This window comes from Lynx rufus, unplaced genomic scaffold, assembly GCF_022079265.1.
Source record: "Lynx rufus isolate CCGP_SWC_20201006 ecotype Redwood Valley unplaced genomic scaffold, mLynRuf1.p SCAF_8, whole genome shotgun sequence".
Lineage (NCBI taxonomy): Eukaryota > Metazoa > Chordata > Mammalia > Carnivora > Felidae > Lynx > Lynx rufus.
The window spans coordinates 66,244,874-66,271,879 of record NW_025814896.1 but is presented as its reverse complement, the minus strand read 5'-3'; the positions used below and the strand labels follow the sequence as shown (position 1 = coordinate 66,271,879).

At 48.6% G+C, this 27,006-nt stretch overlaps 1 protein-coding gene across 1 annotated transcript in view; it reads right to left on the bottom strand.

Moving 5' to 3' along the window:
• Positions 1-6,675: 6,675 nt before the first annotated feature.
• The window catches only part of EPAS1 (endothelial PAS domain protein 1), an 82,903-nt gene continuing 62,572 nt past the window's right edge, over positions 6,676-27,006 (bottom strand). The window contains exons 7-16 of the mRNA XM_047069026.1: positions 19,860-19,966; positions 14,563-14,710; positions 13,686-13,900; positions 12,373-12,563; positions 11,749-11,859; positions 10,285-10,778; positions 9,276-9,402; positions 8,942-9,065; positions 8,497-8,658; positions 6,676-7,943 (exon numbers count right to left, since the gene is read on the bottom strand). Coding sequence (XP_046924982.1) covers positions 7,792-7,943; positions 8,497-8,658; positions 8,942-9,065; positions 9,276-9,402; positions 10,285-10,778; positions 11,749-11,859; positions 12,373-12,563; positions 13,686-13,900; positions 14,563-14,710; positions 19,860-19,966 — 1,831 coding nt within the window. The 3' untranslated portion in view covers positions 6,676-7,791. The remainder of the gene's footprint in view (positions 7,944-8,496; positions 8,659-8,941; positions 9,066-9,275; positions 9,403-10,284; positions 10,779-11,748; positions 11,860-12,372; positions 12,564-13,685; positions 13,901-14,562; positions 14,711-19,859; positions 19,967-27,006) is intronic.

Below are 27,006 nucleotides of genomic sequence, written 5' to 3'. Positions count from 1 at the left end.
CTCTCCCTGTGCCAATTTCCATGGGGGCCATCGATGTCTGACGGCCAGGCCAAGACCTGAGCAAAGATTTGAAATCACAGTTTTTCTTTATCTTGACAAGATCTCCTGAGATGACATCGTTTTCCAAGTAGCTTTGTTTGGTGATCAGGGTAAAGACCTTATTTCCCTGTTATACTGAGCAGGTGAACACTGACACATTGGGGAAAAAGTGAGGTTAACTCTTGAGTGTATTTGCACTGAGCTGAACGCTGTCTGACCTATGGGCCTGGTTCTATCATGTGGGGCCATCCAGAAAAATACACACTATGCTTCTCTGGATATTTGAAAGTGCGCTTTTGAGCTCCCCCAAATCTTAATTCCTCTGGGACAAACTGTCTCAACTTTTCTAGTCAACTGTTGTGACGTGGTTGTGAGCCCCGTCATCATTTTCGTCTTCCTTCTGTGAGTAGATTCCTGTTTACATCTCAAAGTGTGGTGTTAGAGAGGGCCATAGTGTATTGGGGTTGCTGCCTAGCTCATGGTCTTGTGGAACATAAGCTCCCAGGGCCTCAGCACAGCACAGCTCAGAGCTGGTGCCTAACCTGAGGGTCCTTGGTATGTGGGCTGCCGGGAATAGCCGGCCCTTACAGCAGAGGCCACCCTGGTCAGCATAGAGGCCACTCCATGTTTTAAGAAGCAGCAGGACTGGAAGCACATTCTCTCGATTTCCCACACCCATCTGGGCCAATTTACCCCATTCTGAGTTCTCTCTCTCATCCAGATTTGAATCTTTACTTGGAGTTCTGCCTTGGCTTTTAAGCAAGGCCCCCCCAAATGATGTCAATGTTCATGCTCAGCTGCCCTCGCCTCAACCAGGCTAACAAGGACAGGAGAAGGTCCCTTTGTTTCTGGCCAATGGGTCCTCCAACTACAGCCGACTTCCTCTGTTTCTGTAAGCGCTGGGCTCACCTACAGGGTGTAAAACCCAGATGCCAAGAGGCCGGGAAGTGGGGGGGCCCTGGCTACCCTCACACCTACCCTAGAAAGCAACAACTCCACCTTTCATTCAGTGAGAACACTTGTGTGATGGTCCCTAGGCACTGTGGGGTATAAGGAGGGCCTAGAAAATTCTGCAGGCAGGGTGGAGAAGCCATGCAGCCTGCAGGGGGTGGTCAGCTCCCCACCCTTTGGCTTGCCACCTCTAAGAGATGGTCAGGATGATACACCATCTCTTTACTGTCTCTACCTCAGTCAGCGGTGGCAGACCAAGGCTTCCAGGTCATCTGTCACCATTTGGCCCCTGGCCCCAGTTGGTTCTCTGCATCCATCATTCTCTCCCATCTCCCATCCTCCAGATCCTTCCACCACACTCTCTGGAATCTGTCTGACATCAGCCACCTCCTAGATCCTCCCCTCTTCTCTGAACGTGCCTTCACCTTTCTCTTGAACTGGACCCTGGCTTTCTGCTGAGGCCCCTACTCCCTACAGCCCTCGGGGAGGGGACGGTTTCTCTCCTATGGGTGGATATCAGGCAGGGCCTGGAGGGGGAGGGGGTCCTCCTAGTTTTGGGATGCTGCCTCCAAACCACTTCTCCCTTTTCCCTTCATGTCCTAGGACACTTCTTTCTCCTCGTGGCTGTCTACCTTGGCCTCTGGTCACTCCCCCTTCAGTGATTTCAGCCCACGGCTCATACCTCTCCTCCACCTCTCTGCTCAGCATCCTCGTGACCCCCACCTCATCAACCTGTCTCTCCTACTTCCTCACGTCTTCCCCTCCATGTTATTTCCACCACCTCTGAAATCTCAAAATTTGCTTTTCTTTTTAAAAGTTTTGTATTTACACAAAGTAGAATTCTTTTTCTGATGTATGGTTCTATGATTTGTGTACATGCACAGATTTGCATAACCAGCACCACTGCCAGGATATAGAACAATTCTAATACTCCAAAGAACTCCTCCATGCAGCCCCTTTATTCAAGCTGCTCCCACCGCTAACCCCTGGCAACCAATGATCTGTTGTCTCTTCCTGTAGATTTTGCCTTTTTCCAGAATGTCATATAAATAGAATTATTAGAACATACTGTTTGTTATTGCCTTCTTTCACTCGACAGAATACCTTTGCGCTTCCTCTATGTCATGTGAGTCAAGTTAGTTAACTTTGGTTGCCGAGTGGTATTCCATCGTTGGGATGGATTACAGTTTTGTTTTGTTTTAAATCCATACCCCTGTGGAAAGGCATCTGGGTTGTTTCTAGTTCTTGATAAATACAGCAGCATTGTTCACAAATAATGAATATTAATGAATATCTGTTTGTGGGCAGATTTTGCATAGATCTAAAGTTTTCACTCAAGATAAATACCTATTGTATTTATTTATGGTGGTGCTGGGTCATATGTGAGTCTAAGTGACGTTTCAATCTTAAGTTTCCTCTCCTCTCTGGCGGTGACTATCTGCATGCTTCCTTTTCTCCACACCTCTCTCCGACCCCTGTCTGACCTTACTAAGGCCTCCGGTTCACTGAGCCTACCGATTTTGCATCGATCATCATCCGCCTCATCTTTTTTTCTTTCCTTCTCAGACAACTTAGTTTTCATGGTCTAACATAATAGTCTTGGGAACATTCCTAGTTCCTTCTAACATACTGCCCCAGCTGCCCCCCAACCTGGTAACCTCAGCTATCCATCCATTCTGCCTCCACTAAGGTGGACCAATGTGGTTGGAGAAAAACATACAACTGTGCCAATGGGCTAATTTGTGACCCAAATCGCATTTGAACATCTAATACTAACCATCAATCTGACCTCCTGGAATGACAGTTCCATACTTCTCTCTCCTCAAAACTGATAACGCCTCCCATCCTCTCCACTGATGGTCTTGTCTCACACATCACTGAGGAAATGGAAACAATTAGATTAGAGGTTTCTCATCATCTTCCCCCCATCAATTCCGCCTGACAGGCTGCAGACTCATTCTTCTCTTTACCCCCCCTCCCCCCTTAAAACGATCAACTGCCCATGCTTCCATCCATGGGTAGCCGCTCCATGCTGCACTGGATCCCATCTGTGGCCACCCCACCTTCTCGGTGGTGGTATTCCTGAAAGTATACCTTCTCTTTTCTGTCCTGATTGATTTTTCCCTCTGCCATCACCATATAAACACTCCAAATACTATAGCTCATCTTGAAACATAACTTCCCTGAAAAAAAAAATCTGTAACTTTACAGGGGGGCAACCTGACACGCAGTACCTCAGCCAACTAATTGAGATGAACATCAGCAGTGAGATGTCACATTGATTGTAATGTGGCCTTGATATGAAGCGATGAGAATGGCACTTTACCTCTACAGTCTTCCTCCCACAAACCCATCATCTAACTATTCTAACTATGAAGATAACGTGAGAGAAATCCAAATTGAGGGATGCTGTAATTTAAGAATATCTGAATAGCACTCCTCAAAACTGTCAAGGTCATCAACAACACGGAAAGTCTGAATGGGTCTTATGATGGACCATGAAAACTATCAGTGTAGAGAAACCTAAGGACTCATGGCAATTACATGCAGTGTGGTATCTGGGATGGGATCCTGGAACATAAAAGAAATACATTAGGCCAAAACTAAGAAAATTTGAATAAAGTACAGATTTTAGATAATAAGAACGTATCCATATTGGTTCCTTTGTTGTGCCATATGTCCCATAGTAATGTTAACAAAAGAGGGAACTGGGTGCAGGAATGCTCTAGAATATTCTTGCAACTTGTTTATGATTCTAAAATTACTCTAAAACGGAAGTTCATTAAATGTTAAAAAGCAAAACAACCCGTCCTCCAGCTTTACTCCATTTCCCTGCTTCCCTTCACAGGGAAACTTCCTGAAAGAGTTGTGTGTTGCTGTGGTCTCTATCTGCCCCTGCCCCACCCAGCTCATTCCTCAATCTACTCCCATCAAGCTGCTTTTCTTAGCTCTCTACCCAAATTACTTCGGACAAGGTCAGTGATGATCTTCGATCTTCGTGTTGCCAAACCCGATGTTCCCAGAGCCAACTTTGTTTCCTTCTCTTACCTGGCTTTCAGTCTAGGGTGTGACCCAGTTAACTGTTCCTGCTTCCTGGAACACCCTCTTCCATTGGCTTTTGGGATGTGACATTGCTGGGTTTTTCCTACTCGTGGCTGCTTCTGCTTAGCCTCTTTGCTGGCTCCTCCTCTGACTTTGACCAGCACTTACATGGCCCAAAGGCTCTACCTTAGAATGGTACTCTCTATGCTCTTATCTCCTGGGTAATTTAATCCAGTCTCATGAAGTATAACTTACCTGCTGTTGACTCCCAAATTTATATCTCCAGGCCTCATCTATGAAATAGGGACTATTATACCCAGTTCACAGGGAGGCAGACACAGGCTCTCGGGCATGAAGGGGCTTCCCCGAGGTTACACAGCTAGCAGCAGCAGAGCCAGGACCTGAACTCACGTCTCTGTGACTACAGGCCTGTGCTGTGAGTGGCCAGGCTGCCCTTTCCCCCAATCCTAGCATCCTGTCTGCTCCCCAGGGTCCCCTGCATGTACTATCCATTCTGGCCTTATGCTTTCGTCCTCCTCCTACACTCCTGGCATGACCTTCCCGCCATTCCCCCCTTACTAAGCTTCTTCCCTCCCAGCTGTGGTGGGAGGTTTCTGCATTCTTGAGGCCCAGGCTGATCTTTCCTGGCCTCCTCTAAACTGCCACAGGACCTGGACTCTGCCCAAAAGCAACTGAGGGCTCATTTGCATCTATTAGTTTTGTGCTTTTTGAACCCAACATGGGCGTCCTTGGCCCAAGTACAAGTGTAGCTGGGGACACTGGAGCACAGTATTTGAGACAGGGACTATCTGGGAAAATGCGGGCCAAGGGCCTCCATCGTTGTACACCAGCTCACACAGGGGAGTTGTTCAGGATTTTGTTTCCGCCACTATCTGGTAAGCTCTTGTGGAGATCATGACTTCACCAAATGAGTATAGTTAAAAAAAACAACTGTGTGTAGGGGGGAATACTTTAAAACTCTTTTCTCCTGGGTCCTGCCTGGGTGGTCATGGAAGTGAAGCAATTGATTTCATTTTCACAGAGGCCACAGAGAAGCCAAGCAGTTCCCATTGGGGCCACAGAGGTCAAAGGAATATGCTGGAATGGCCGGTGCTGTAAGCAGAGGCTGTAAGCAGAGGCTGCTGCCGGCTGTCTCCCTAGCCCTGCATGGAGACAGCTGCCTATTCATAAGCAGGTCATGATTTAGAAAAGTAAAATTTGAACTCGAGAACGCATCACATATGGTCTTGGTCTGAGGCGGTCTTTGCCCTTCCCATCCTACCTGGGAAGGTCCCGCTGGAGCCCTGCCACCTCCAAATGGAGGTCCTTCCTGACCCTTCGCGCAGCTGTCATGCTGCTTCACATAGTCTTCTGAAAGCAGGGCCGTGACTTCTGTCCTTGGGGACCCCCTAGGATATGAGAAAGGGCCCAGAGGCAGACAGAAAAATATGTGGGAAATATGGACAATGCAACATGGCGCCCGGTCTTGAGCCGTTCCTAAGTGTTAATGTCGCTCTGTTCTTCCTGTCGGCTGGCCTCCGTTGCCTCACAGAGATCAGCGCCAAGGTTCGTGGTCTGTAAACCGTTTAACAGATTCTTTGCTTTACGTCGGTGTAGCCCATGATAAGTCCCCACGGAACAAGAGTCACCGGCAGTGGTAGGATCAGAACACTTTAATAAGATATCAGTGTCAAAATACATTTCTTTATAAAGTTAAGCTCCCCTATAGTAATAATGTTGTCAGTAGGAGTTTGACAATACAATGTTCATGAACTCGTTACGTTGACAGGTAAGGTTACTATGAAGCTTGGAATATTTTTCAGAGTGTTTTAGTAAAACTGCAAGGGTAAAAATGCCCTTAATGCTGAGGCAACACACACAGGAAATCAAACACCAAACACCAGCATTTACGTGTCAGTAACCCTTCAAGTTCTGCCGCCGTGCGTGGGGCAAAGCAGTGGTGCTAAAGTGTGATTTGGTCAATGCAGTGACCGGGTCATTCTTCTTAGAGATTTCTTTTGAAATTGTTTTTTTTTTGTTGTGTTTTTGGCAATATATCCCTCCAGCTTTACCAAATTCTTCACCTGCTGTGCTTTGTGTGTGTTTCTAGAAACTTCCTTGTTGTATCCAGGACAGAAAAGCTCCATGTGATTGGTATTTAAAAACCAAAAAGGTATCGTCCTTCTTACCCAGTGAGTTACAAAGTGCTCTGAGAACACTTGATTTTCAGTGCTTCCTACCTAAGTCACTTCAGGTGACAGACAGAACTTGGGGAAGGCTAGGGGCCACCCAGGAAGTCTGCCTGCTGTTCCTTGCTGGGCCACCTAACGGCAGGCTGAGGAAGGGGTGCGTGGCCAGTCAGGACCAGCTGTGCCCCCTTCCCATATCCTCTCTCAGGCCAGCAACATGTGCTCCCGGCTGGTAAGCTGGGAGCACCATGGCTGGATCACGACCCCCATTTCTGAATCCTGTCTTTCATGAACTCCCACCAAAACCGTCTCGTGGTAATTCTGGAAATATCCAAATGTGCCATGTGAAAGACCTTTTGGGTCCCATAGCTCAGTGCACTTGAAGGGCTGGCAACAAAATCTGAAGAAAAATTAAAGCACTTCCCCTCCCTTAGATTTGCCCCACCCTCACCCCCACCCCATGACATGCCATCAGACCCTCTTGGCAGCAATAATATACATACATACATACATACATAATACATATAGAACACGAGAAGACAGCTCGCAGTGCTCCCACACTTTATGATTCCACGTCTTGGATTGTCTGTCATGCCCAGGGCATATCCCCGAAGCAAAAAGCCACCAGCAAGAGGCCTTGAGCAGTGCTGGTACAGGCCTGTGGGAGTTCTGTACAATCTGCAGCGTCAGCAACACCAGGGGAGAGAAAATGGACAGCTTCAAAAAGATCTTAAAGTGATTTCGTGAGCAGGATTCCATTTCCAAGTTTTTAGATATTACAAAGTACCCATATATATGATAAACATTTAACCCAGATATAACTTTTCTTTTTAAAGAACTCTTATATTTTTGAATAATAATTACCAAACAAATCCACTGAATGTGGGAGAAAAACCACACTGGGGGAAAAGCCACACTACACAACCTTCACAGTTAACCCCATATGCTGGAGCCCACCCTTTGCGTTTTCCTTTTCCCCAACAGTTGTGTCAAAATTAGAGCCGAGAGTCAGCTTAAGAAAAGAAGAAAAGATGGAAATTTATTATATGGTGATTAGTTTTAAAAAAGAAGGAAGGGCTTTGAGAGGGAAGAGGCCATGAAAATCAAGCTTGGAAAGCAAAATTATTTTGTTTCTCTTTGGCAACAACAACAAGACCTTTTTAGTTAAATGAAGCCAAAGCTTTCCCTACAAGAGAACAAATGTACACAAAACTCGTTAGTATGGATATTATGTGTGTGAGAGAGCGAGACAGAGGGACCCATGAATAATATAAATTAGAAGTAATCAAAGTCGGGGGAAGAAAAATCTTACAAAATTTAAGAACGTTTCATTGACAGAATAAAACACAGCAGGTAAAACAACTGTGCATCTTAAAAATACACTGAAGTGAGCATTTTTAGAAAAAGGCCACCACGTGGGGACGTGGGCGAGTTCACCAGGTAGGTACATCTTGTAAAAAGTGTGTTGGTGTTAGAAATACCTAGTTGCAAAAATAGACGTAGAAGAGTGAAGCTGGTGGGGCGGCGCGGGCAGGGGGGGCGGGGGGTCTGCCCAGTGGAGGGCCCTGGCTCAGGTGGCCTGGTCCAGGGCTCTGAGGAGGTCCCCTCCTTGCAGGAGCGTGGAGCTTCCTGGCACAGGAACATTCACCTCACAGTCATATCTGGTCAATTCGGGCAGCAGGTAGGGCTCAAAGGAGGGCCCAAGCAGCCGACTCGCCATGCCTGAAAGAATGAGAGTTTTAAAAACATGGTACCAAATGTGCCAAAAGGGTCTCTTCCATAAGAGGGGTTCTGGCGTGTTTCCCCCAAACAGTACCCTTTTCGTGATGGTATCTGTGTTTTGTAAATGGCAGCACACTCAGCCCAGGGAGGAAGACGGGCATCAGGTGCCTAACCCAGAGAACAAGGTCCAGGAGGGTGGCCCCTGCAGAGCTCTCTGGGCACATCCTCCGCTCAGTTCCCGCCTGAAGGCAGAGCGGCACTCCTGCTATGGGAGTGAGCAGCAGGCAGTATGGCAACATGAAACCCTGAGCAAAAGACATGGGTTTGGGGACTCGTAGGTCCAAAGGGCCTTGGATGTCCCTTCTAGAGCCCTGTGGGCACATGGCACCCAGCCCCTGCTGTAGTAAAAATCTGGAAAGGTCGCTGCCTTCCAGGGCGTCAGTTTCATTCTCGTGCCCTGCTGAGTTCTGTGGCCTTGTGAGATCCAGCTCCTGGCGCTCTCTGTCCCCCGTCAGACCCTAGCATGGTGGGTCTACTTCCTGAACGCACTCACCTGACACCTTGGGAGCTGACGGCAGGCTGTAGTCCTGGTACTGGGGGGCATAGCACTGTGGGGGGAACCCACTCTTGGTATTCTCCCTGGGGCTCATGGCAGACGGCGGCAGATGTCTCAGAGGCTGTCCCGCACCCCTCATGGGAAGTTGGGTGAACTCATCTGAAAGACCAATGCTGGTGAGTGAGGGCAGTGCAGCCCCCAGCATCCCCCTTCCTTCACAAAAGGTGCTCGCAACTAGAGCCAGCTCCTGGGGCAGCAGAACCCAGAGCTTTCTGACTGTATCGGCTGAGCCAGAGTGGAAAGGGGGTGCTGGGTGTGTGGAAGGCAGAGGACACCACCCTGTTCTACCACGGCTCAGAGGTGCAGGCGGTGAGACGGTGGGGGATCCCGGGTGGGCCCCTGCAAACACTGTCCCCCCAGGAGGCCCGGGCCTGCTGCTTACCACTGGGGGCGCTTGTGCTCAGCAACTTGTCGGGCACCAAAGGGCAGTTCACGCTGCCCCTGAGGCTCTTCATCCTTTTCCACATCTGATGTGAAGTGCTGCTGCCTGATGGGTCCCCCTGGATCTAGAGGGGAGAAGGCCAGAGACCTGTTCCTCAAACTGAGTCGGGGGTGGGCTGCTCTCTCTGCAAGGCTGTATCCCTCTCTGCTGCCCGTCATAGGCTCTCTGAGCCCTCACAGCCATCGTGAGAGTTTCTGCCCGGGCCGGACCTCTGCCCTCGGGCTGTTTCCACCCCCAGCCAGCGTCCCTAGGCCACACCAGGCAGATGGCTCACCCCGCTCAGGTCCTGGAAGGCCTGCTCCTCATATTCTCGCTGTCGCTTCAGCTTCAGCTTGTTGGACAGGGCTACCATGGCCGGGCTCATCACATCCGGGCCCTGGGGCCCAAAGCCTTTTGCAGACCTGCGAAGCCCGAGAGAGTGAGCTGTGAAGAAGTGGGGAGCCCCATACCCCCCAGGGCCTTCCCCCTGCTCCAGGGGCCCTCCCAGAACCAATAGTTGACTGTGCTGGCTCTAAGACCCAAAGGGCAGAGTCCCAGAGGAGGGGCAGGGGGCTTGAGATACCGATGGCTCAGATCACCTGTACCTCCCTCCACATTTGCCTGCTGGCCCAGCTGTACCCAGACAGCCTTTAGGCCTGACCTCATTCCATCTGTCTTTAAGACCTCTGGCTCCTGCCCTGTCTCTCCCCTGTACCACTGCCCGGAACCATTCCCCACTGAGGACCAGTGATGGGCAAGTGCCCCAGGGAAGCATAACCAGTAGGTCCTGGGAGCTAGAAGTCACATCCCAACCATGTGACTCCGCCCAGTGAGCACCCTGCTGGTTGGCATGAGGCTTACTGGGGAGATTTAAAGGAGCCCTAAGATGTTGCTGCACTAGGACCTTGGGAAGCCAAAAGGCAGGGCGAATCAAGGGCATCTTTTTGCTTTTCTCAATCAGGGTTCTAGGAGAGAACTAAGAAAATAGTCACTCAAATCATTCTTTGCATTCTGTGGCTCAGCTGATGAACCCTGGTCTGAAGAGAGAGATGGTGGGGCTCAAGGCCCTCAACACCCCCCTTCTCTTCCTTCTCTGGGCCTCAGTCCCCTCTTGGTCTCCAGCCCTGATAGAAATGTGTCCTGCTTGAGGCCTCACATACCTTGGGGTGATTCCCTCAACGCATCCAGACTCTGAGTACAGAGAAGGCTGTGGTGGGGGAGAAGGGGAGGAGGCAGGGAGCCTTTCTGGGGCCCCAGAGATTACAGTGGGAGTGCTGCTGCAGCCAAGAGTCTCTGCCACTTACTTTTTCTTGAAGACGGAGAGATGGGGCGAGTTGACGGGGGCCCCCAACGGTGATGGCCCCAAGGACTCCGCGTGCTGATCCACAACAGGCCACTTCGTGGGCCCAAAATGTAATGGCGGATCAGGGGGCCACTGTGTGCTGCTGGACCTGCCTCCCAGGGAGGAGAGAGGGGTGCCGGCTTGGCCACAGCACGGGGGCAGGGACACTTTACTGCCGCCATCAAAGAAGATGGAGGACAGGGGCCGGTGCTCAGGCTCTATCTTCTTGCTTCCCAGCTGCTGTTGATACTTGTCCAGGAGGAAAGGGCTGTGGGAGGCCCCGGGCGCCAGCGGCTGGAAGATGTTCGTCATGGTGCTGAAGCAGTGCTGGGGGGTCGACTGGGGCTTCTCCTGCAGAAGCCTCTCCTCGGGGCAGATGGGACTGAGCTGGAAGTCTTCCCCGTCCATGGGGATGTAGGGGGCCAGGGTCTCCAAGTCCAGCTCACCGAAGTCCGTCTGGGGGCGGGGCAGGGCAGCGGCAGAGGAGTGGTGAGGCTGGTGCCTCCTGAGAACGCTGGTCCAGCCGCCGTCTGCCCCTCACAGCCCTGCCCCTGTCCCCCCTCTCCTGTGCCCCTCCCGGCGTCCCTCCCTTGCTTCAGCACCTCTGGCCGTTGCCCACCAAAAGGAAACCCAGGTTTGTCTACCCCATGTACGCGTCTCCCCGCACGTGATGCTAGCCTTTCCAGGGGTCCACCCCTCTTCAGCCTGTGCCCCAGACTGCCCCACACTGCTGTCCCTGCCTCACCCAACCCGAAACGCCCTCCTCTCTCCAGTCTACCTGTCCAAACCACCCCCCCCTTCTCTCCTGTGGCCCCAGTAAGACTTCTCTGCCTGGGGTGACTGCCCCTGGGGCCAGAGCATACACAGGGGCTCCTGGAGAGCCAGAAACAGCTTTATATGTCCCAGCACAATTGCGGGAGCTTGTGCGAGGCAGGGCAAAGAGACCAGCTGAGCGGCCAGGTGGGATTTGTTTTATAACTGGGACTGAGACAAAGGGGGATTAATAATTCTTCTTGGGGCTTTGTGAAATATCCACAGATACAGAAGTGGCCCTTTTGTAACAAGCGCGTTCCTAAAAAGTTGTGCGTAAGTGAAAATTTGTCAGACGCCTGTCATTTTTAAATCCATTTCAAATAAAAATTGTTCTTACAGAATCCTAAGGTGAAGGTGTTTGTGAGGAGAGTAATTGCTCCTTATTGCTTCTAAACATCTCACAAATCTGGAGATGCTCTTTAAACGTAGGGCCTCTTTAAAGAATGCAATAGCTGGATTTGGCATGCAAAGCTGAGGGCAGAGGGGGGAGAAGAGGCTACCCACCGGCCCCATTTCCCAGTTAAGACCAGGGCCTTGGCCAAGTGTTCCCACTGGTCTCCGCCAAAAGGAACGAGGCTGCAAGAATGGGCGTGAGCCTTCACGGTCCACCTACCTGGGTGCTGCCCTGGTCCTTTGCCTCTGTATCTATGGTGAAGAGCTTCTCGATCACTTCAATCTTCAGATCGTCATTCAGAGATGTGTAATAGTCTCCGGGGCTGCTGGGCTGGGGGCCAGGAAGGAGGGTGACCAAGTCAAGAGTAGGACACTGGTCTTCCCAGAAGTCCAAGGTGAAAGGAGAAATCTATTTCTGGACCCACAGAGTCAACGCCAATCCGTGGAACAAGCATGTGTAGAAGGAACAATCCTTACAAGAAGGCTATGGCCAGGGGCCAGTGGTGGGGAGGGGAGTGCTCCAGAAGCTGTACAGCTGTCTGCCTCGAGCAGGATGGTTACTGCCCTGCACAGGGAATGAGTCACGGGCTCCAAGCTGTGTGTAACTCAGCCCCCATCTTCAAGGATCTTATCACATAGATAAGGGGGTGGTGCAGACAGATATTAATGGCAAACTGCTGGAACAGCCGGCAGGTAAGGGTTACCACTGCCCTAGGGGACTCTGGGATAGCCTGAGGGGCATGCGGGCAGTATTCTTGTCTGGACGGTCTACTCAGCCATCCTGCAGCAGCCAGAAAGAGCAGCCCACCCTTTCAGTGTCCTCACCCCAAGACGGGGTGCTCACCGTGGAGCAGCTGCTGCTGCTGGTGGCACTTGGGGTGGCGCTCCCGGAGGCAGCCGCTTGGGGCACGGTGAAGGCGGGCAGGCTCCCGGCCTCGCTCTGGGTGCTGTGGCTCCTCAGCTCTCTGGACCACGGCTGGCTCGGGGGCAGAAGGGCACTGCTGTAGGCTGAGGACTTCTCAAAGTTCTGGCTCCCTGTGGAGACAAGGGCCTGGCCGCTTAACCCCCACAAGCACTAGGCCCACCCCTGGGCAGAGAAAACCCAAAGGAAGCACAGAGCGTCCGAGGAGGCTCTGAAGGTGTACCTGGGGGCTCAGCCCTCCATGCTCCGAGGTCTGGCTGTGACCAAGAGGCCATTACTGGGTCTGTGAGTCAATGAACAGGCTCCCTTTGAAGCAAACACCTTCTGGGAGCATCTCATTTTCAGAGACCTCATTTCAGATCCTAGCACCCACTTCCTTGACAGGCAATTGGGAATGTTGAGGAGGAGGAGGTTGCAAAAGGACAAGTGGACAATTTGCCTCAGTTCTGCCACAAAATAAGGAAGCTGCAAGACCTCTTGTCCTGGGGCTGCTGCCCTTTGTAGTTTCTGAGGTTGCAATCCTCACATGGCCTTCCAGAGCACTTCTGAAGGGGCCAAGACAGTTGTAGGGTGAGCACGGGGAGGTGCTGCTGGCCCTGGGGCAGCTGTGCAAGGCTGGGGGAGGAAGATGGGGGTCACGACCTGGGAGCATGGGGCTCCCCGGGTGCACACTCAGGGTGCCTCCAGCACGGGAGGGGGACCAGGGCTGAAAATTTTGCCTGGGGCCATAGGACATGCATCTCCACTGGACTGGCATACATTTGTAAGAAATAGTGCATATGAGGGCTTCATGCTGAGCCAAAATCTTTTCTCCATCCACATTTCTGGAATTATTTCTGACACTATTTCAGCCTGGCCCTCCACCTAAACAGTCAATCTGTCCTTCAAGGCTCAGGTGGAGATTTATCCTCTATGAAAATGTGCCAGTGGCCTCAGGGCATCTCTCCTGCTGCCTCCTCCCTCATCTCAGACTCTCTGCTGCCTGGACCAGAAAATCAGTCGACATCTCAGGAGGGAGTCCCCCATAACCCCGCCCCACTCAGCACTGTGCAAGGTCAGAAGCAGGACTGTATTAGTGGCAGGAGCATGCGTTCTGTTTTGGGGCTCAGCACAGTCTGGCCACATTCACAAGACGCAGGGCTTAAGAAAAAGCTGAAGCCAGGGAAGCCTGCTACAGTCAGAACTGCCTCACCCAGAGAGGCTCAGCAGGCCCCTTTGAGCTAAGAAGCACCCACCGAAATCCAGGGCAATGATGGCATCCCCCGCAGTGGGGGCCAGCTGGGCCAGCTCCTCCGGCTCCTCCTTCAGCTTGGTGAACAGGTAGTCACTCTGCTCAGACACAGCCACCTCACTGCTGCTGTCAAAGATGCTGCTCATGGCCGTCAGGTGCGGCTTGAACAGGGATTCCGTCTGGTCCATGGAGAACACCACGTCATTCTTCTCAATCTCGCTGATGGGACGAGAGGTGTGTCAGACCTTCCGGGTTTTCCAGCAAAATCCTTTTACACGCCCCGACCCGTGGAATACCAGGTAGCCAAGCCTTTCAGCCAAAAACATGGGTTTGGCCCCCATGCCAGTGCTTTGTAAGGAACCACACAATGACGTCTGGAGTCATGGCGGCAGCAATCCTGAAGAGTGCCCTCTGAGTATGGATGTATCTTGGATGCTTTTTATTATTGTGTGTGGGCTGCACTGTGTACATAGGTTTGAGGGCTTTTGTTTTTCTACTCTAGCAGTGTGACCACCTCCAACTCTCTTCCCAGACACTATGGAGTGAAGGTGTTACATCTTCTCCCGGAAAGAACGAGCAATCCTCTTTCCTTGTCCCCCATTTAGAAAATATTAAGTGACAACTATGCTTTCTGCCTCCCCATGTGGGTCAGAGGCATGACACAGAGGACAAGCAGGGAGAAAGATGCAGGGGAAAAAAAACACTGTGAAGGGGAAATGCCAGGTGTCCTATAATTCCTGAGACAGCCATAGAAATCCTGTGTGTCATAAGGATCAGCACTGCAAAGAGCTTTCGGAAGTAGTGCCCAGGTTCTGGCAGGTCTGGGTTCCCCGGGACTGCTGCCCTCCGTCCAGGGAGCACCGTGGCCCTCATAGGCTTACCTCAGGACGTAGTTCACACACATGATGCACTGGGGCTGCAGGTTGCGAGGGTTGTAGATGACCGTCCCCTGGGTCTCCAGCCACACGTAGCCCCCATGCTTTGCAAGCATCCGGTACTGGCCGCTCACCACCTGACCTTTGGTGCACACTGGGGGAGGAGAAACGGAGCCTGAGGTCAGGGAGGTTGGAAAGCGAGACCTCACAGGGAAGGCAGTCTGTAGGGAAACAGACAAGACTGGCCCCTAAGGCAGCAAGGACCTGCTTATGGCTTCTTTCCTCCTCCAGATTGTTCTAAATGCTCATGTAGCATTTGTTTACCGTATGAAAGCCCTGAGAAGGCGTCTCACATTCCCTACTCTGGAATTCTTCATCTGCTCCCAGTAAAAAGGAATCAATAAATCTCCTTAAAGTCTAATGTTAGAATTTCTGGTAGTTTTCCAACCTGGACATATACATTTTCATTCCTTGGGAATTCATTCTTCAGAATCCTAGCTCAGAACTCAAATCACAGAGAACTGGAAGAGGCACAGTGTAAGCATTAGAAAATCTTGCTTCATGGGGACTTTGGGAAAAGAACAATCCCCCTTAGATTTGGTTTCCTTATCTGCAAAATGAGGTACTGATAAAAATAATAGTAATGATAATAATCATTCTTAACTACCCGTATACCACAGCTATTCGTACTGGGCACGACATCTGCCTGTCTGGCTTATCAGGTGCAGAAGTGTTGACTGAATATCCTGGACAAATGCTGTATAGGAAAAGCCACCTCTTCCCCAGGTGTGCAGGTAATGTTGTGAGGGACCCCACGGAGAAGACCCAGATTCTCTGTAAACGTGGAGATTCTCTGGGTACGCTCATGGGCCACCTCCCCATTCACCAGCCCTGTGTGGTGGAGGAAGGCAGCGTGGTTCATGCTAACACCACTTGTGGTCTTTTACATTAATGTTTTTCTAGGCACAGTTAGCGTCTTCAAAAATTGAACAAGCACCACCTCCAGGGTGCAGGAAATACTAACTTACGGGTGTGCAGTGCTTTGCAGTGGTCAAAGCCATCTCAAGATGAATGCACTGCTGCAAAGCAACTAGAAGTGCCCGCACGTAAGTGATCAATGAGGATGAGTGTTATCAGCAGCTCATGTGACACATGGTGGCACCATGAAGTGTCTCCTGTGATTCCTGTTTTACATCTGAAGAAACGGAGGCTTCGAACTATTGAGTGACTTACTGAAAGGTCCCCTTGGTGGAAACAGTAGACGGGATCACAGCCTAAATTAAAGACTCCTAGTCTAGGCTTTTGTGGTTCAGTTTTCATTTTTAAAATCAACTGGAGTGAGGTTTAATTTACCTTCAATAGAAAATGCACCTGCTTTAAGCACACAGTTCAGTGAGTTTGGACTAACGTACACACTCTTGCAGCTATCACCCCACAATCAAAGGTAATTGCCCTTCCCATCACCCCTCCCCCACACCACCAAATTCTTTATGCCTCCTGATGGTTAATCCCCATCGCCACCCCTGGTCCCAGGCCACCCCTGATCTATTTTCTGTCACTGCATGTTGCTCTTCTCTCCATCTGCATGTAAGTGGAGCCATACAAGAGTGTGTACTCATTTGTGTCTGGCTTCTTGTCACTCAGCATGTTTTCCAGATTCCTCATGGTGCTGCAGGTATTCATGGTTTGTTCCTTTTTATAGCTGAGTAGTATTCCATTGTATGGAGGTACCATAATTGGTTTATCCATTCACCTGTAGATGGATGTGTAAGTTGTTTTCAGTTTCTTTGCTTATTACCAATAAAGCTGCTATAAACATTTGTGTACAGATCTTGGTACGGACACGCATTGTGGGTGCAGCTAGGAGTGCAATGGCCAGATCACACGCTAAGAACATACTTCCTTTATAAGAAGCAGCCACGTTACTTTCCAAAGTGGTGTATCAGCCCCGTCTAATCTTTTTAACAAAATCCTGGGCCGTAGAGAGGACAGATACGATCTTCTTTTAATAGGAAGAAACTAAAGCCGGGGGGATGGTGACCTGCTTGACATGATGCAGGACAACAGTGACACAGTCTGGGCTGCACAACAGCACTCCAGGCACCACACTCTCTTCCTATATCCCCCAAGCTGCCATTCACTGGGAAGACTTGATTTGCTATTGCTGTGGTCTGAAATCATCAGGGACTCCTTGGCCAAAGAAATCACTTCCTCCCTGATGTCCCTTTATGTGCCCTGCTGAGGATCCCTTGCTGCAAAGAAACGATTCTTGCACAATTTCAAGTGCCTGGAGTTAACTTATTTAGTGGGATCTTAATGCAGACAAAGTTCAGGGCTCTTACTCTTTTTGATTAAACAGTACAGTGAGCAAAGGTCTTAACTGCATTTCTAGTGATTGCAGGCGAGGGCCTGCTCTGTCAGTAGAATATAATTACGCTTGCTTTCTAACCATCTGCTCATTAATGCCAGCCTTGGTGAGGGGCCTGCTCCCTGGTAGATAGGCCTTTTATGGCCTTTAATCTTGTTTTCCTAAGAGCACATAATGTCCTCACACAACAAAGAGAAACCGACCCCCCCAACCTTCCCGCCTAGCTCTTCCCACCCCTACCTCCAAGAGTAACAATGTATAAATTACTAATCCATTTGGAAATGATGGCTTTCAATTATCTAAATCTGGTTTGGGGACAGAGCTTCCCCAGTAATTTCAACGGTAAACTTTCACAGGCTAAAACACACATAGATGCGGAGACTCAGGATGCTGGTGTATAAACCTGGACCAGCCTCAAAGTTGGGCCTCCAATTATTCCACAGCATTGGTGTGAATCTGTGCTACAACTTTATTTGCACAAACCCAATCTCTCTCTCTCTCTCTCTCTCTCTCTCTCTCTCTCTCTCACACACACACACACACACACACACACACACAGAAATAGATGCTTCCGTTTTAGCTGGCATTCACACGATTTCCAACCCATGCAGATTTCCCTTTGCTGGATTTGGGTTTGCTGGCTGGGTACAAGGCCTCTGAGCTCAGAGCAGCTTCACTTGGCTTCATCAGGAGAAGAAGGGAGGCTGTGATTTCTATTTGGGTCATGAATTACCTTTAAGTGTGCCTAATGCTTAAATATACAGATTCAATAAAAAGCACCATATTTTCCCTGGAGTCAGCAGGAAAGTGATATGACAAATTTTTACCCCAGCTCTGTTTTAAGGATCCAGGATTTTCTAAGAAGAAAGAAAAAATCTTTTTTATATGCCTTGTGAGAAGCCATCATTTTTGTTCCCTTTGATAGTAGTTACCTCCACTTTCCCACCCCAGAAGACAAAGTACAATACTGTCCTCCAGGAATTCCCAGAACCTTCTAGTACCTTCTAGTCTACTTGTAGAACCCTGAATTGACTTCACCCTTGGCTCATAAAAAAAAAAAAAAAAAGCTGGACTTTTCCCCAATTTTACATCTAAAGGAGCAAAGGCCCAGAAAGCCAGGCCCTGGGCCAGAGCTGGGCCAGAGCCCAGGTCCCTGAGTCGCATTGTTGGGATAACTTTGGGACCAAGAACCATCATGTAACAGAAAAGCATGGGGAATCCTACCATGAAGGCTGGAACCACATCCTACAATTTCAAAGCTGGGGCGGGCTAGGGCTGGGTCACATCCACGGGCACCCATCTCTGGGTCTCTAAGTGGGACTGAATCTAGGTTGGTTGGGCTGGTTGGTTTTTTTGCCAGAGAGCAGAGTGAGAAACTTCTCTGAGATATCCTCAGGGGCCCTTCTGCACTGTCAGCTCAAACCCCAAAGCCATGAGGAATAAGCAGAGAGACCAATTAGAAAGAGAAGATCCCACTCCATAAGAGAATATTAACTGTGCTCACGTACAGCTTATAGGGGTTGCTAATCTGTTAGCTGCTCTGAACTCAGCTGGCCTAGCCTTAGGACGGACAATGGATTTAAGAACAATGGACACACAGCAGCACCGCCATTTTCTTCACTGCCACCCCAAGCCACAGCTAATCCTGGAGGCCCAAGAGCAGCAAGGCCACGGGGAATCTTGTTAGACTTACCTTACCCATTTTTAATCCTCCTATGATCCTCTCAGCACCTTGGTCTGCACCACTATCACCACTTATTTTGAAGCATTCTTTCCCAAATATGTGTTTTGCCCTTGGGTTTATCACTCAGTGCCTGCATTTTGCCAAACACTGTGCTAGATATTGAGGCTAAAGGTAAGAGCCACCTCGCTCCCACAGAGCCCACAACCCTCCTTTTCCTTCAGAAATGAGATCCCTTAAGTCGGGGAGTAATCCCATAAATTTCTCTGTCCCCCAGTGGGGCAATATAGGGTTATAGGCCCAGAGTCCTTGCGTGTTGACGGGCTGTATGGATTTAAGGAAGTTGTCTTGGATCACCTGCAAATAGGATGTCTGAATTAGGAAAATGGCTAAGTGAATGCCTTAGAGTTGCCCTGTCCCATACGGTAGCTACTAGCCAGGTGTGGCTATTTAAATTTAATTAAATTAAACAAAAAATTCAGTTCCTCAGGTGCACTAGACATTTCATATGGACTATGCAGGTATAGAACAGTTCCACTGCAGAAAGTTCTATTGGACAGTCCTGTTCCAGAATCTCTTTTAGAATTCAGGTTTTCGTTCAAGGGGCAAAGCACAGTGTCCATATGCCATCACTAGTATGCCTGGGATAGCCTCCAACTGACTTCTCTGATCCAGCAAGATCTCTTGGGAGAACCACGGCCTACCTCAACACATCTTTTAAGTTGTGCCCTATGACTTTCACCCATGTAGCCCCATCCTCCCCCATCCTTCAAGGTGCAACTCAAGTGCTCCGTCCTCTCCTTTTCCTGAACTCTCCCAGGGCTCCTCTTCTCAGGACACGTGGACTTCCTTCTATAGCATACAACCCAGTTGACTGTGTGTTGTCTCGTACTGCTCTCTACAGAGCTGTCCCACAGGGTTGTACAGACTGCTGACTGCATGTGGGTGTTGGGTGGAGGTGGCCCGTGGGGACTGAGATTCAGCCTGCCTTCCACTCGCCAAGCTGTGTGCCTTGGCATGGGTGTGTCCCCCCCTGAGGAAGGGTGTGTGCCCTCTTCCTAATTTGTGTGAAGTTGTCATCTGGGCTGGTGGCAGCCTCAGTTTCTGACCATCCTGAGGGCACGGGGCTCGTCTGCCACAGAAGATGTGATGTCTGTGAAGGAGGTAAGCAGGTCTTATCTCACTGGTCACACCTCACTCAAGGCCATATTCCACAGATACAAGGGAGCCACATAGGGCACTCCAGGAACTTACGGTTCTGGTGACTTTTGGTCATGTTCTCTGAGTCCAGGGCATGGTAGAACTCGTAGGCTGAGCGGCCGAGCAGCTCCTCAGGGTGGTAACCAATCAGTTCTGTGATTCTGAATTAAAAAAAAAAAAAAAAAATCACGTGGGAAGAGACACTGCATGAATGTGGGCGGGGGCTCAAGGAGCTAAATCCAGAAGGTAAATCAAATGCACGCATTCTGATGAAAACACTCCAGGCTTTCTGGTCACACCATTCATCCAAGTTAAAAAACAAAACAAAACATGTGGTCCACCTGCAACTGTGGCTCCACCCAACCTCCGCTCTTCCTGCCCTTCCCGGACTCATGTTTGGAGGGTCAGGATTCCTATCCCCCAGCCCCAATATACACGTACACCTAGTCTCCAACAACCACTGGACGGGGCTCTCCCACCCTCCACCTCCCGATTTCTGCAGGCGAGGGAGCAGAGATCCAGGGAGAGCAGACAATTTGCTTGATGCCCACACAAGCATCCAGGGACAGACTAAGAACGAAAACCAGGGATCCGATCGCCAGCTCAAGCTTATGCTAGTACAGGGTGATACAAACACAAGTGAAGACGATGTGGTGTCAAGTTGGGAAAAAGCACAGAGTCGGCCTTCGTCTGTGTGTTAAGTCGTGACTGAGGAGGAGAGTGGGCAGGAGATCCCTGTGTGTGTCTGATATTCACTTCTCTGAGTGCTTTTCCTTAGGCCCTGCCTGGTGACTTCAGGTACCTCTTGGACATCAGGCTTGCCTTCCATGGAACTTTAACCTACCCCTCCCTACTTCAAGGGAAGGGGGCAGGTGGGAAGTGCTGAGGGGAAGAAATATAAAAGTAAGGTGGTGGAAAAGTGTCTCCTCATTATACTCTGATAAAGGGGCAGCTCTGAAATGACAGGGCTCGGCTGTCCCAAGTGTCCCTGTCTTCACCCTGTAAGGTGTCTGGGTTTGACGGAAAGTGGGCAGAGAGCAGGCAAATGTGGAGAACTGTGAAGGGTCATGTAACACTCTTAGGACTCTTTGCTCTGTACCAGAACCATTGAAATCAAGAAGACCTGCCCAAGAACCACCAGATTAGCCGCTTTCCCACATCATACCTAAATATTATTTCTTGTCTTTCTTATCTCACAGCTTTCCTAATGGGCTCATTGTCTTGTTTACTTGGCCTACCACAAGTCAGAAGTGGGGCTATGTTCTTATGATTACGAGCTCTATTTCAGAACGCATGACTTCTAAGTAAAGCCCTGTCATCGATCCATTTTGGAAATTAATAACAGAGGAGAAAGCACAAGCAGAGAGTAGACGCAAGGGCCCCCTGATTTCCTGTCCCTATTCTCTCCCCGCTCCAAAGGGCCTTTGCACGTGTCTTCCAGAGCAAATCTCCCTGAAATATTATTTCCATCTTGTCACTCCCCTATTTAAGCACTGACAGCTTTCTGTATTGTCAACCACTATCATCACCATGATCAAGAGTAAATACACTCTGCCTAACTTCAAAGACCCCCTGGAATCTGGTCCCCGACTTCCCCAGCAATTTGATTTTCAACTAACCTGCAGCGTGTCTTACACGCTGTGCCCTGGCAGATAGCTCTCCTCAAAGTGCCCCACACCCAGAAAACCCATTCTTGCTGCAGAGCCTTGACGCTTTCTCCTTCCCCCTCTTCTCCAGGCCCTGATGACTGCAAGGCCAGCTCAAGGCCTGGCCCTCGCCATGGAGCCCTAATTCCCCCACCCCTCACCCATGTCTCCTTCTCGTGGAGTCCTAGCAGGTGGCTATAACATCACAGAGAATTACCCACATCCTAGGCTGCCAACCCCTGAACTCAGGGACCACTTTCTCCTTTGGCCTTCCCTCCAATGGAAACTTGATAAATACTTGAGTGACTGACCAGTGGATTGATTCTGTCTTAGGACCTAAAGTACAACAAGAGCCCTGTCTCCTCCAGCACTGCTAAGGGATCTGGGCAATAAAACTCGACTTTTTCTCCCAGAACATGAGTAACTTGTCTCAATGCATGTCAGTGAGTGCGCACACACACACACACACACACACACACACACACACACACACTTCTCAGCAGAACCCCTCGTGGTATTCAATACATCCTTTCTTCATTCTGGAAGCTGTGGCTGGTGTGGTCAGAGAAGAGAAAAATTCTCTGCCTAGGTGAGACTTTGGGGTTAAACGCTTGGTTAGACAAGGAGCAGCCCAACGGGGCTGAGCAGCTTAGGCCTCAGCTGATTCAGCCCCAATGGAGACTTCTTCAGAAAGATTCTCAGCAGTTCACTTGTGCCAGCCAGCTGCTCTCCCACCAGGAGGATCTGTCCCCTCACTTGGCCAGGAGCAGAGAGGCCTTTAAACTCATCGGCAACAGACATGTTCCTTGGCAGCCTGATCCTGGGGGTGGTGCCCAACAGCACCTTAGCGAGGTGAAGCCTGGGGGAGAACATGGAGACAGCCGAACAGTGCTGGCCTTTCCTTCCTTCCCTACAACCAAATAACTTTCTTGTTGGATCCGGGGCTTTTGAGCGTAAGCCTGGGAATAAGAATTATACCAGTGGGCCCTGCTGACAGTGGACCGGCCATTAACAGGCTTGCTGGTTTGCCAGATAAATTGCTTCTGTTTCTGGACAGGGCTAGCATTTTCTAGAGACCCTCAAAAATGAGGCCATCCTGGAAAAGATAGGATACCACTCCCTGAAGAAATTAAATTTTCTTTCAAGATTAGAATCTTTAAAATGTCCAAAGTAAATGTTTATGATAATCAGCCTCATAATAAAACATTTAAAAAATCTAATTACTTTACCATGCATTCAAAGGCACACAATGGGCATATTTTGGAAGGAGACAAACAAACCTAGATTTCAGAATTGCCAGCTAACTTCCCAGGAGTGGCCTTCATTTATCTTGTCAACTAAAATAAATATTTAACGTCTCCTTCTTCATTCCTTTAAACAGACTACTATAAAAACTGGGAAATACACATACCCCAAACACAATTGAAGAACATTCGAGTTGTCAAACTTCACAAAGCCAGGAAACCCCAACTTCAAGCTAATGGTCATTCCCCTCCATCTGCAGGCACGCAGACGCCAATGGGGAGGTTAATGAACCCAGCTTGTTTATAGGGTCAGCTACGACAGCACAGAAGGGCCTTCGCTGCTAATTTCCCCGGGTCCCAGAGAAGCCTGTGGAGCTAGGCTGTGATAACGCTTTCATCTGCTCTCTCCATCAGGGGCAGGGAAAACTATTTTTTTTTTCTTTCTTTCTAATTAAGGGCCCTGACTCACTGGAAAAAAAAAAATCAGTCTGGGGCCACCCATAAATTTAAAAAGTCAACTCAGTAGGGCTGTTCTGTTTTAGAGAAGAAGGAAATGTAAAAGGGCCTAATTTACCAGATTTCAGAAATGAGAAGAGTAGAGCTCACTCTTTAACAATAAAGTAGAAGAAACAGATCAAGGGTGAGGCACAGAGAGAGAGATAGACACAGATGGGCAGCCACAGGAGGCAGAGATAGAAGGCAGAAAGAAAACAGAAAATACAGAGGAAAAAAGGTCACTAGATTCTGAAGTGTTATGCCAAGTTAAGATGTGGGTCAGACCGCCTGGCTTTGGGATTCAGAATCAGATATGTCTTCATAATGTAAAATGACAGTTACTCATTGTCCTTCAACTGTTCTTTACCTGTAAATGCCCACAGGTTCTTTTCAACATGGATTACCTGTGCCTCTCTTGCCTACAGTATCCATGCCATTGCCTCAGTGGGCAGCAGAAACCCAGCAAAAGGCCTAAGGTGACTCGCTCCTCTTCCAGGTGACACCGCTAAGCACATGTGCACGCGGGACACGGCAGCAAGCTCCCTGACTCTAGACACCACTGCCTGGAGTCAAACAAGGTCTGGCCACGGCTTTTACCCCTGCTTCCTAGGCGGGTAAAGGGTTTGCTAAGTCAATTCATCATGTAAACAAGCTGTTTAGAGGGTATTTTAAACTATTCAAGAGGATAAAAGTTTTAAGGACTTTGTAAACCACGTATTTGTTTTCCAAAGAATGCATGTGCTAATAAACCATACTTCTGTTGAAGTCTGTTTTCTTTCCTTCCACCCTTTCTGGCCATGGCCTGTCTCCAGCAACAACCTGATTCACCTCAGTTTGGTTTCTATAATGGGCTTAGAAGCTTTGGAACTTCATTTCCTTAATAATAGCCAGACTGCTCACAGACTCAGATTTCAATGTCTTGTTTTAATATACTTTTACCCGGATTTTGTTTGCTTTAAACAGTAGTCCTTAAGCTTTGCATTTTCCTCAAATATTATGTGGCCTTGTGAAATCTATATGAACAGCTCTGTAGTTAAGGGACAATCAGTTTTCATCTTGTCGGTGTGATGTGCAACGGGTGTGGTGACTTTATACCTAGGAAGACCGCCCTAGCTCAGTCCTGGACTGACCCTGCTCTGAGTACCACCAAATGCCACAGCTGCCTTTGGTTACCTTGGGACCCCCAAGGAGTAAGAAGAAATCTGCCTTGAATTGTTGCAAGAGAGGAGCAGATCGTGTAGAAGAAATAATCTTTGAATTAGGACGTTGATTCAACTTCGAAATATATTGCAAAGAGAATTTGTAGAGCTGTCTCTTCTAGGGGAGTATCTCAAGCAGACCAGGCAGGATAACATATAAGCATTTCTCATATGTATGTTCAAACTTTGGCTGATTTCAGGACACTGTCATTTGGAGGAGACATAGATGCCAAGGAGAGCACTTAAAACTTCTTCTAATTCAAAGATTTAAAGAAAGTCACTACACCCTCTTCTATTAGATGTGAGCAGAAAGGCTAATAATGTGTAGGGCTGCAAAAATATTTAGAATACACTAGGTATGGTACTAAAAAACTACATGTATTAATTTGAAAGGCCACTCTGAGTTTTCAAATGCCACCTACCCTCTAAAAAAAGTACAATAATTTATTAAGTTTATCTCATGATGCAATGAAAGTATATAATCTTTTACTATTAATTTGCCTAAAATTAATGTATTTTATTCTCAGATTTCAATACTCCTGCCTCCCAAGTATTTTGATGTGTATGTATTTCATGACTCATGGCTCTTTATAGTTTTCTTCACTGACATTCTCTTTATGATCCCCAATTCTTCTCTCACTACTATTATTTTTATTATTCCAGACTTTTTTTTAATGCTTATTTATTTTAGAGAGAGAGAGAGTGCATGCAAGAGCAAGGGAAGGGCAGAGAAAGGGGGACAGAGGATTCAAAGACGGCTCTGTGCTGACAGCAGCCCTCCCAATGCGGGGCTTGAACTCACGAATCATGAGATCACGACCTGAGCCAAAGTCGAACGCTCAACCGACTGAGCCACCCAGGCGTCCCCCTCTTCTGTGTATAAAGAGAATTCCTCATAAATTTGACCCACAGAATTTGAAACACAGACATCTTAACTTACCCAATTATGCCTCATGTTGCCTTAATCCAATGGCAAAACAGGGTTGCCTTCAAATTCTTTAACTGTAGACTACATGATCCTCTTTGTTAATCTGAAATTTTCTCTGTAACTCTGATACCGTATTCTCCCTATTGATATGGAGCCTACCCACAATCTGCTTTTATAATTTATTTCTCAGAGACAGGAACACTCACACACAAATCACGGTAGGATTATGTGAATTAAGAGTTGGCCCTCTCCCTGGATGCCTGGCTCCCTTCGCAGTTACTCCCTGTCACCACTAGGTGGCACCTCCACATGAATTTAAGAACCACCCCATTTTAGAGTTAAACTATTTGTGAATAACCTCTATCTCCCTTTTCAGTGAACGGAATGCTCTATTTTGTGCCATCTACTGCAGTTCATTAAGCTGCTGGTGTCTCAATATCTAAACTCTTGGAGATCAGGAGCCATTTCTTTTACTTATTTGCTAGAATAGTCTCCAGCACAGGGCTAGATACACAGCACATGCTCAGTAAATAACAGGTGGCTCACTGGTTGCTCAGTATTTTAGGAAACGGAGTAGAATGGCTCTGTGGGAGTCCTAAATGGAGACAGATCATCGGTCACAGTGATAGTCAGGACATCCTTCCTTAACCTTGCCACCATGGTGCTCCCCTTGTCAGGAGCAGTCAACCGCACATACGCAAATGTAACTGACATGAAGTGTCACAGAATTTACTTTGTAAAATGTTTACTTTTTAGATGATTAATGCGAGACCTAATAACGGTCCTCTAACCCTTTACGATGAGACACGGGACCAGCGCATTCTGAGCTGTTTTCCTTTATTCAGCTGTGGGCTGCCTCAGAACCCCATCGCCTGGATTCCATGGACTGTGGGAACCCGAAAGTTAAATGTGAGATTACAGCCTGATTTTCTCTCTTCTTTCTGCTTTATTTCTCTCCCCTCTCCCTTCTCCCTTTATTTCTTCTCCAACACCCCAGCCCCCCTTTTTTTTTTTGATTATCATCAGTCTGTGGTTTCTATACACGGAAGAAAAAGTACTCAGCCCTCTTTAAAAAGTGATTTTGTGGATTCCAATTGCCTTATATTTTCATCAGATTCTTTCAGTTTTCCTTATGATAAAGTAGTCCCCTGGGTGGGAAATCACAGCCCCTCAATGTAGTTAGATGTCATCAAATCTAGTGAGTTCCTAGATTAAATGGGAAATGGAAAGCAGTCCCCCGCCCCATTAGCTATCATATGTAAGTGTTGGTTTTTGAAACATTGATCTCGGAAGGGTATTAAGGAGGCAGAGTGAGGGGGGGGGGAGGAAGAGTGTGTGTCTGTGCACATGTGTGTTCATGTACACCTTTCCCCATTCTAATGAAAGAGCGAAAACAAAACAAGCTACCAAACCCAAAAAACTCCAGTTCTCATCAAAGCAATAGAGAAATAGCACTTAAGGATTAAGGACTTAAAATAGTCACTTTATAAACCGTCTAAGCCATGTCTGTGCCCTTGTTAACTAATCTGCTAATCGGTTAAACACAACTTCCGTGAGGCACAGCATTCTGTATACGTAAAGCACCTCTGTGTTCATCCCTCCAGCCCACTGAACTCAGAGTTCGGGCCATGTAATTAGGTTTGTTGAAAGGCAAGATTTTGCTGAAAATGCAATGTGTCCAGCAGAACT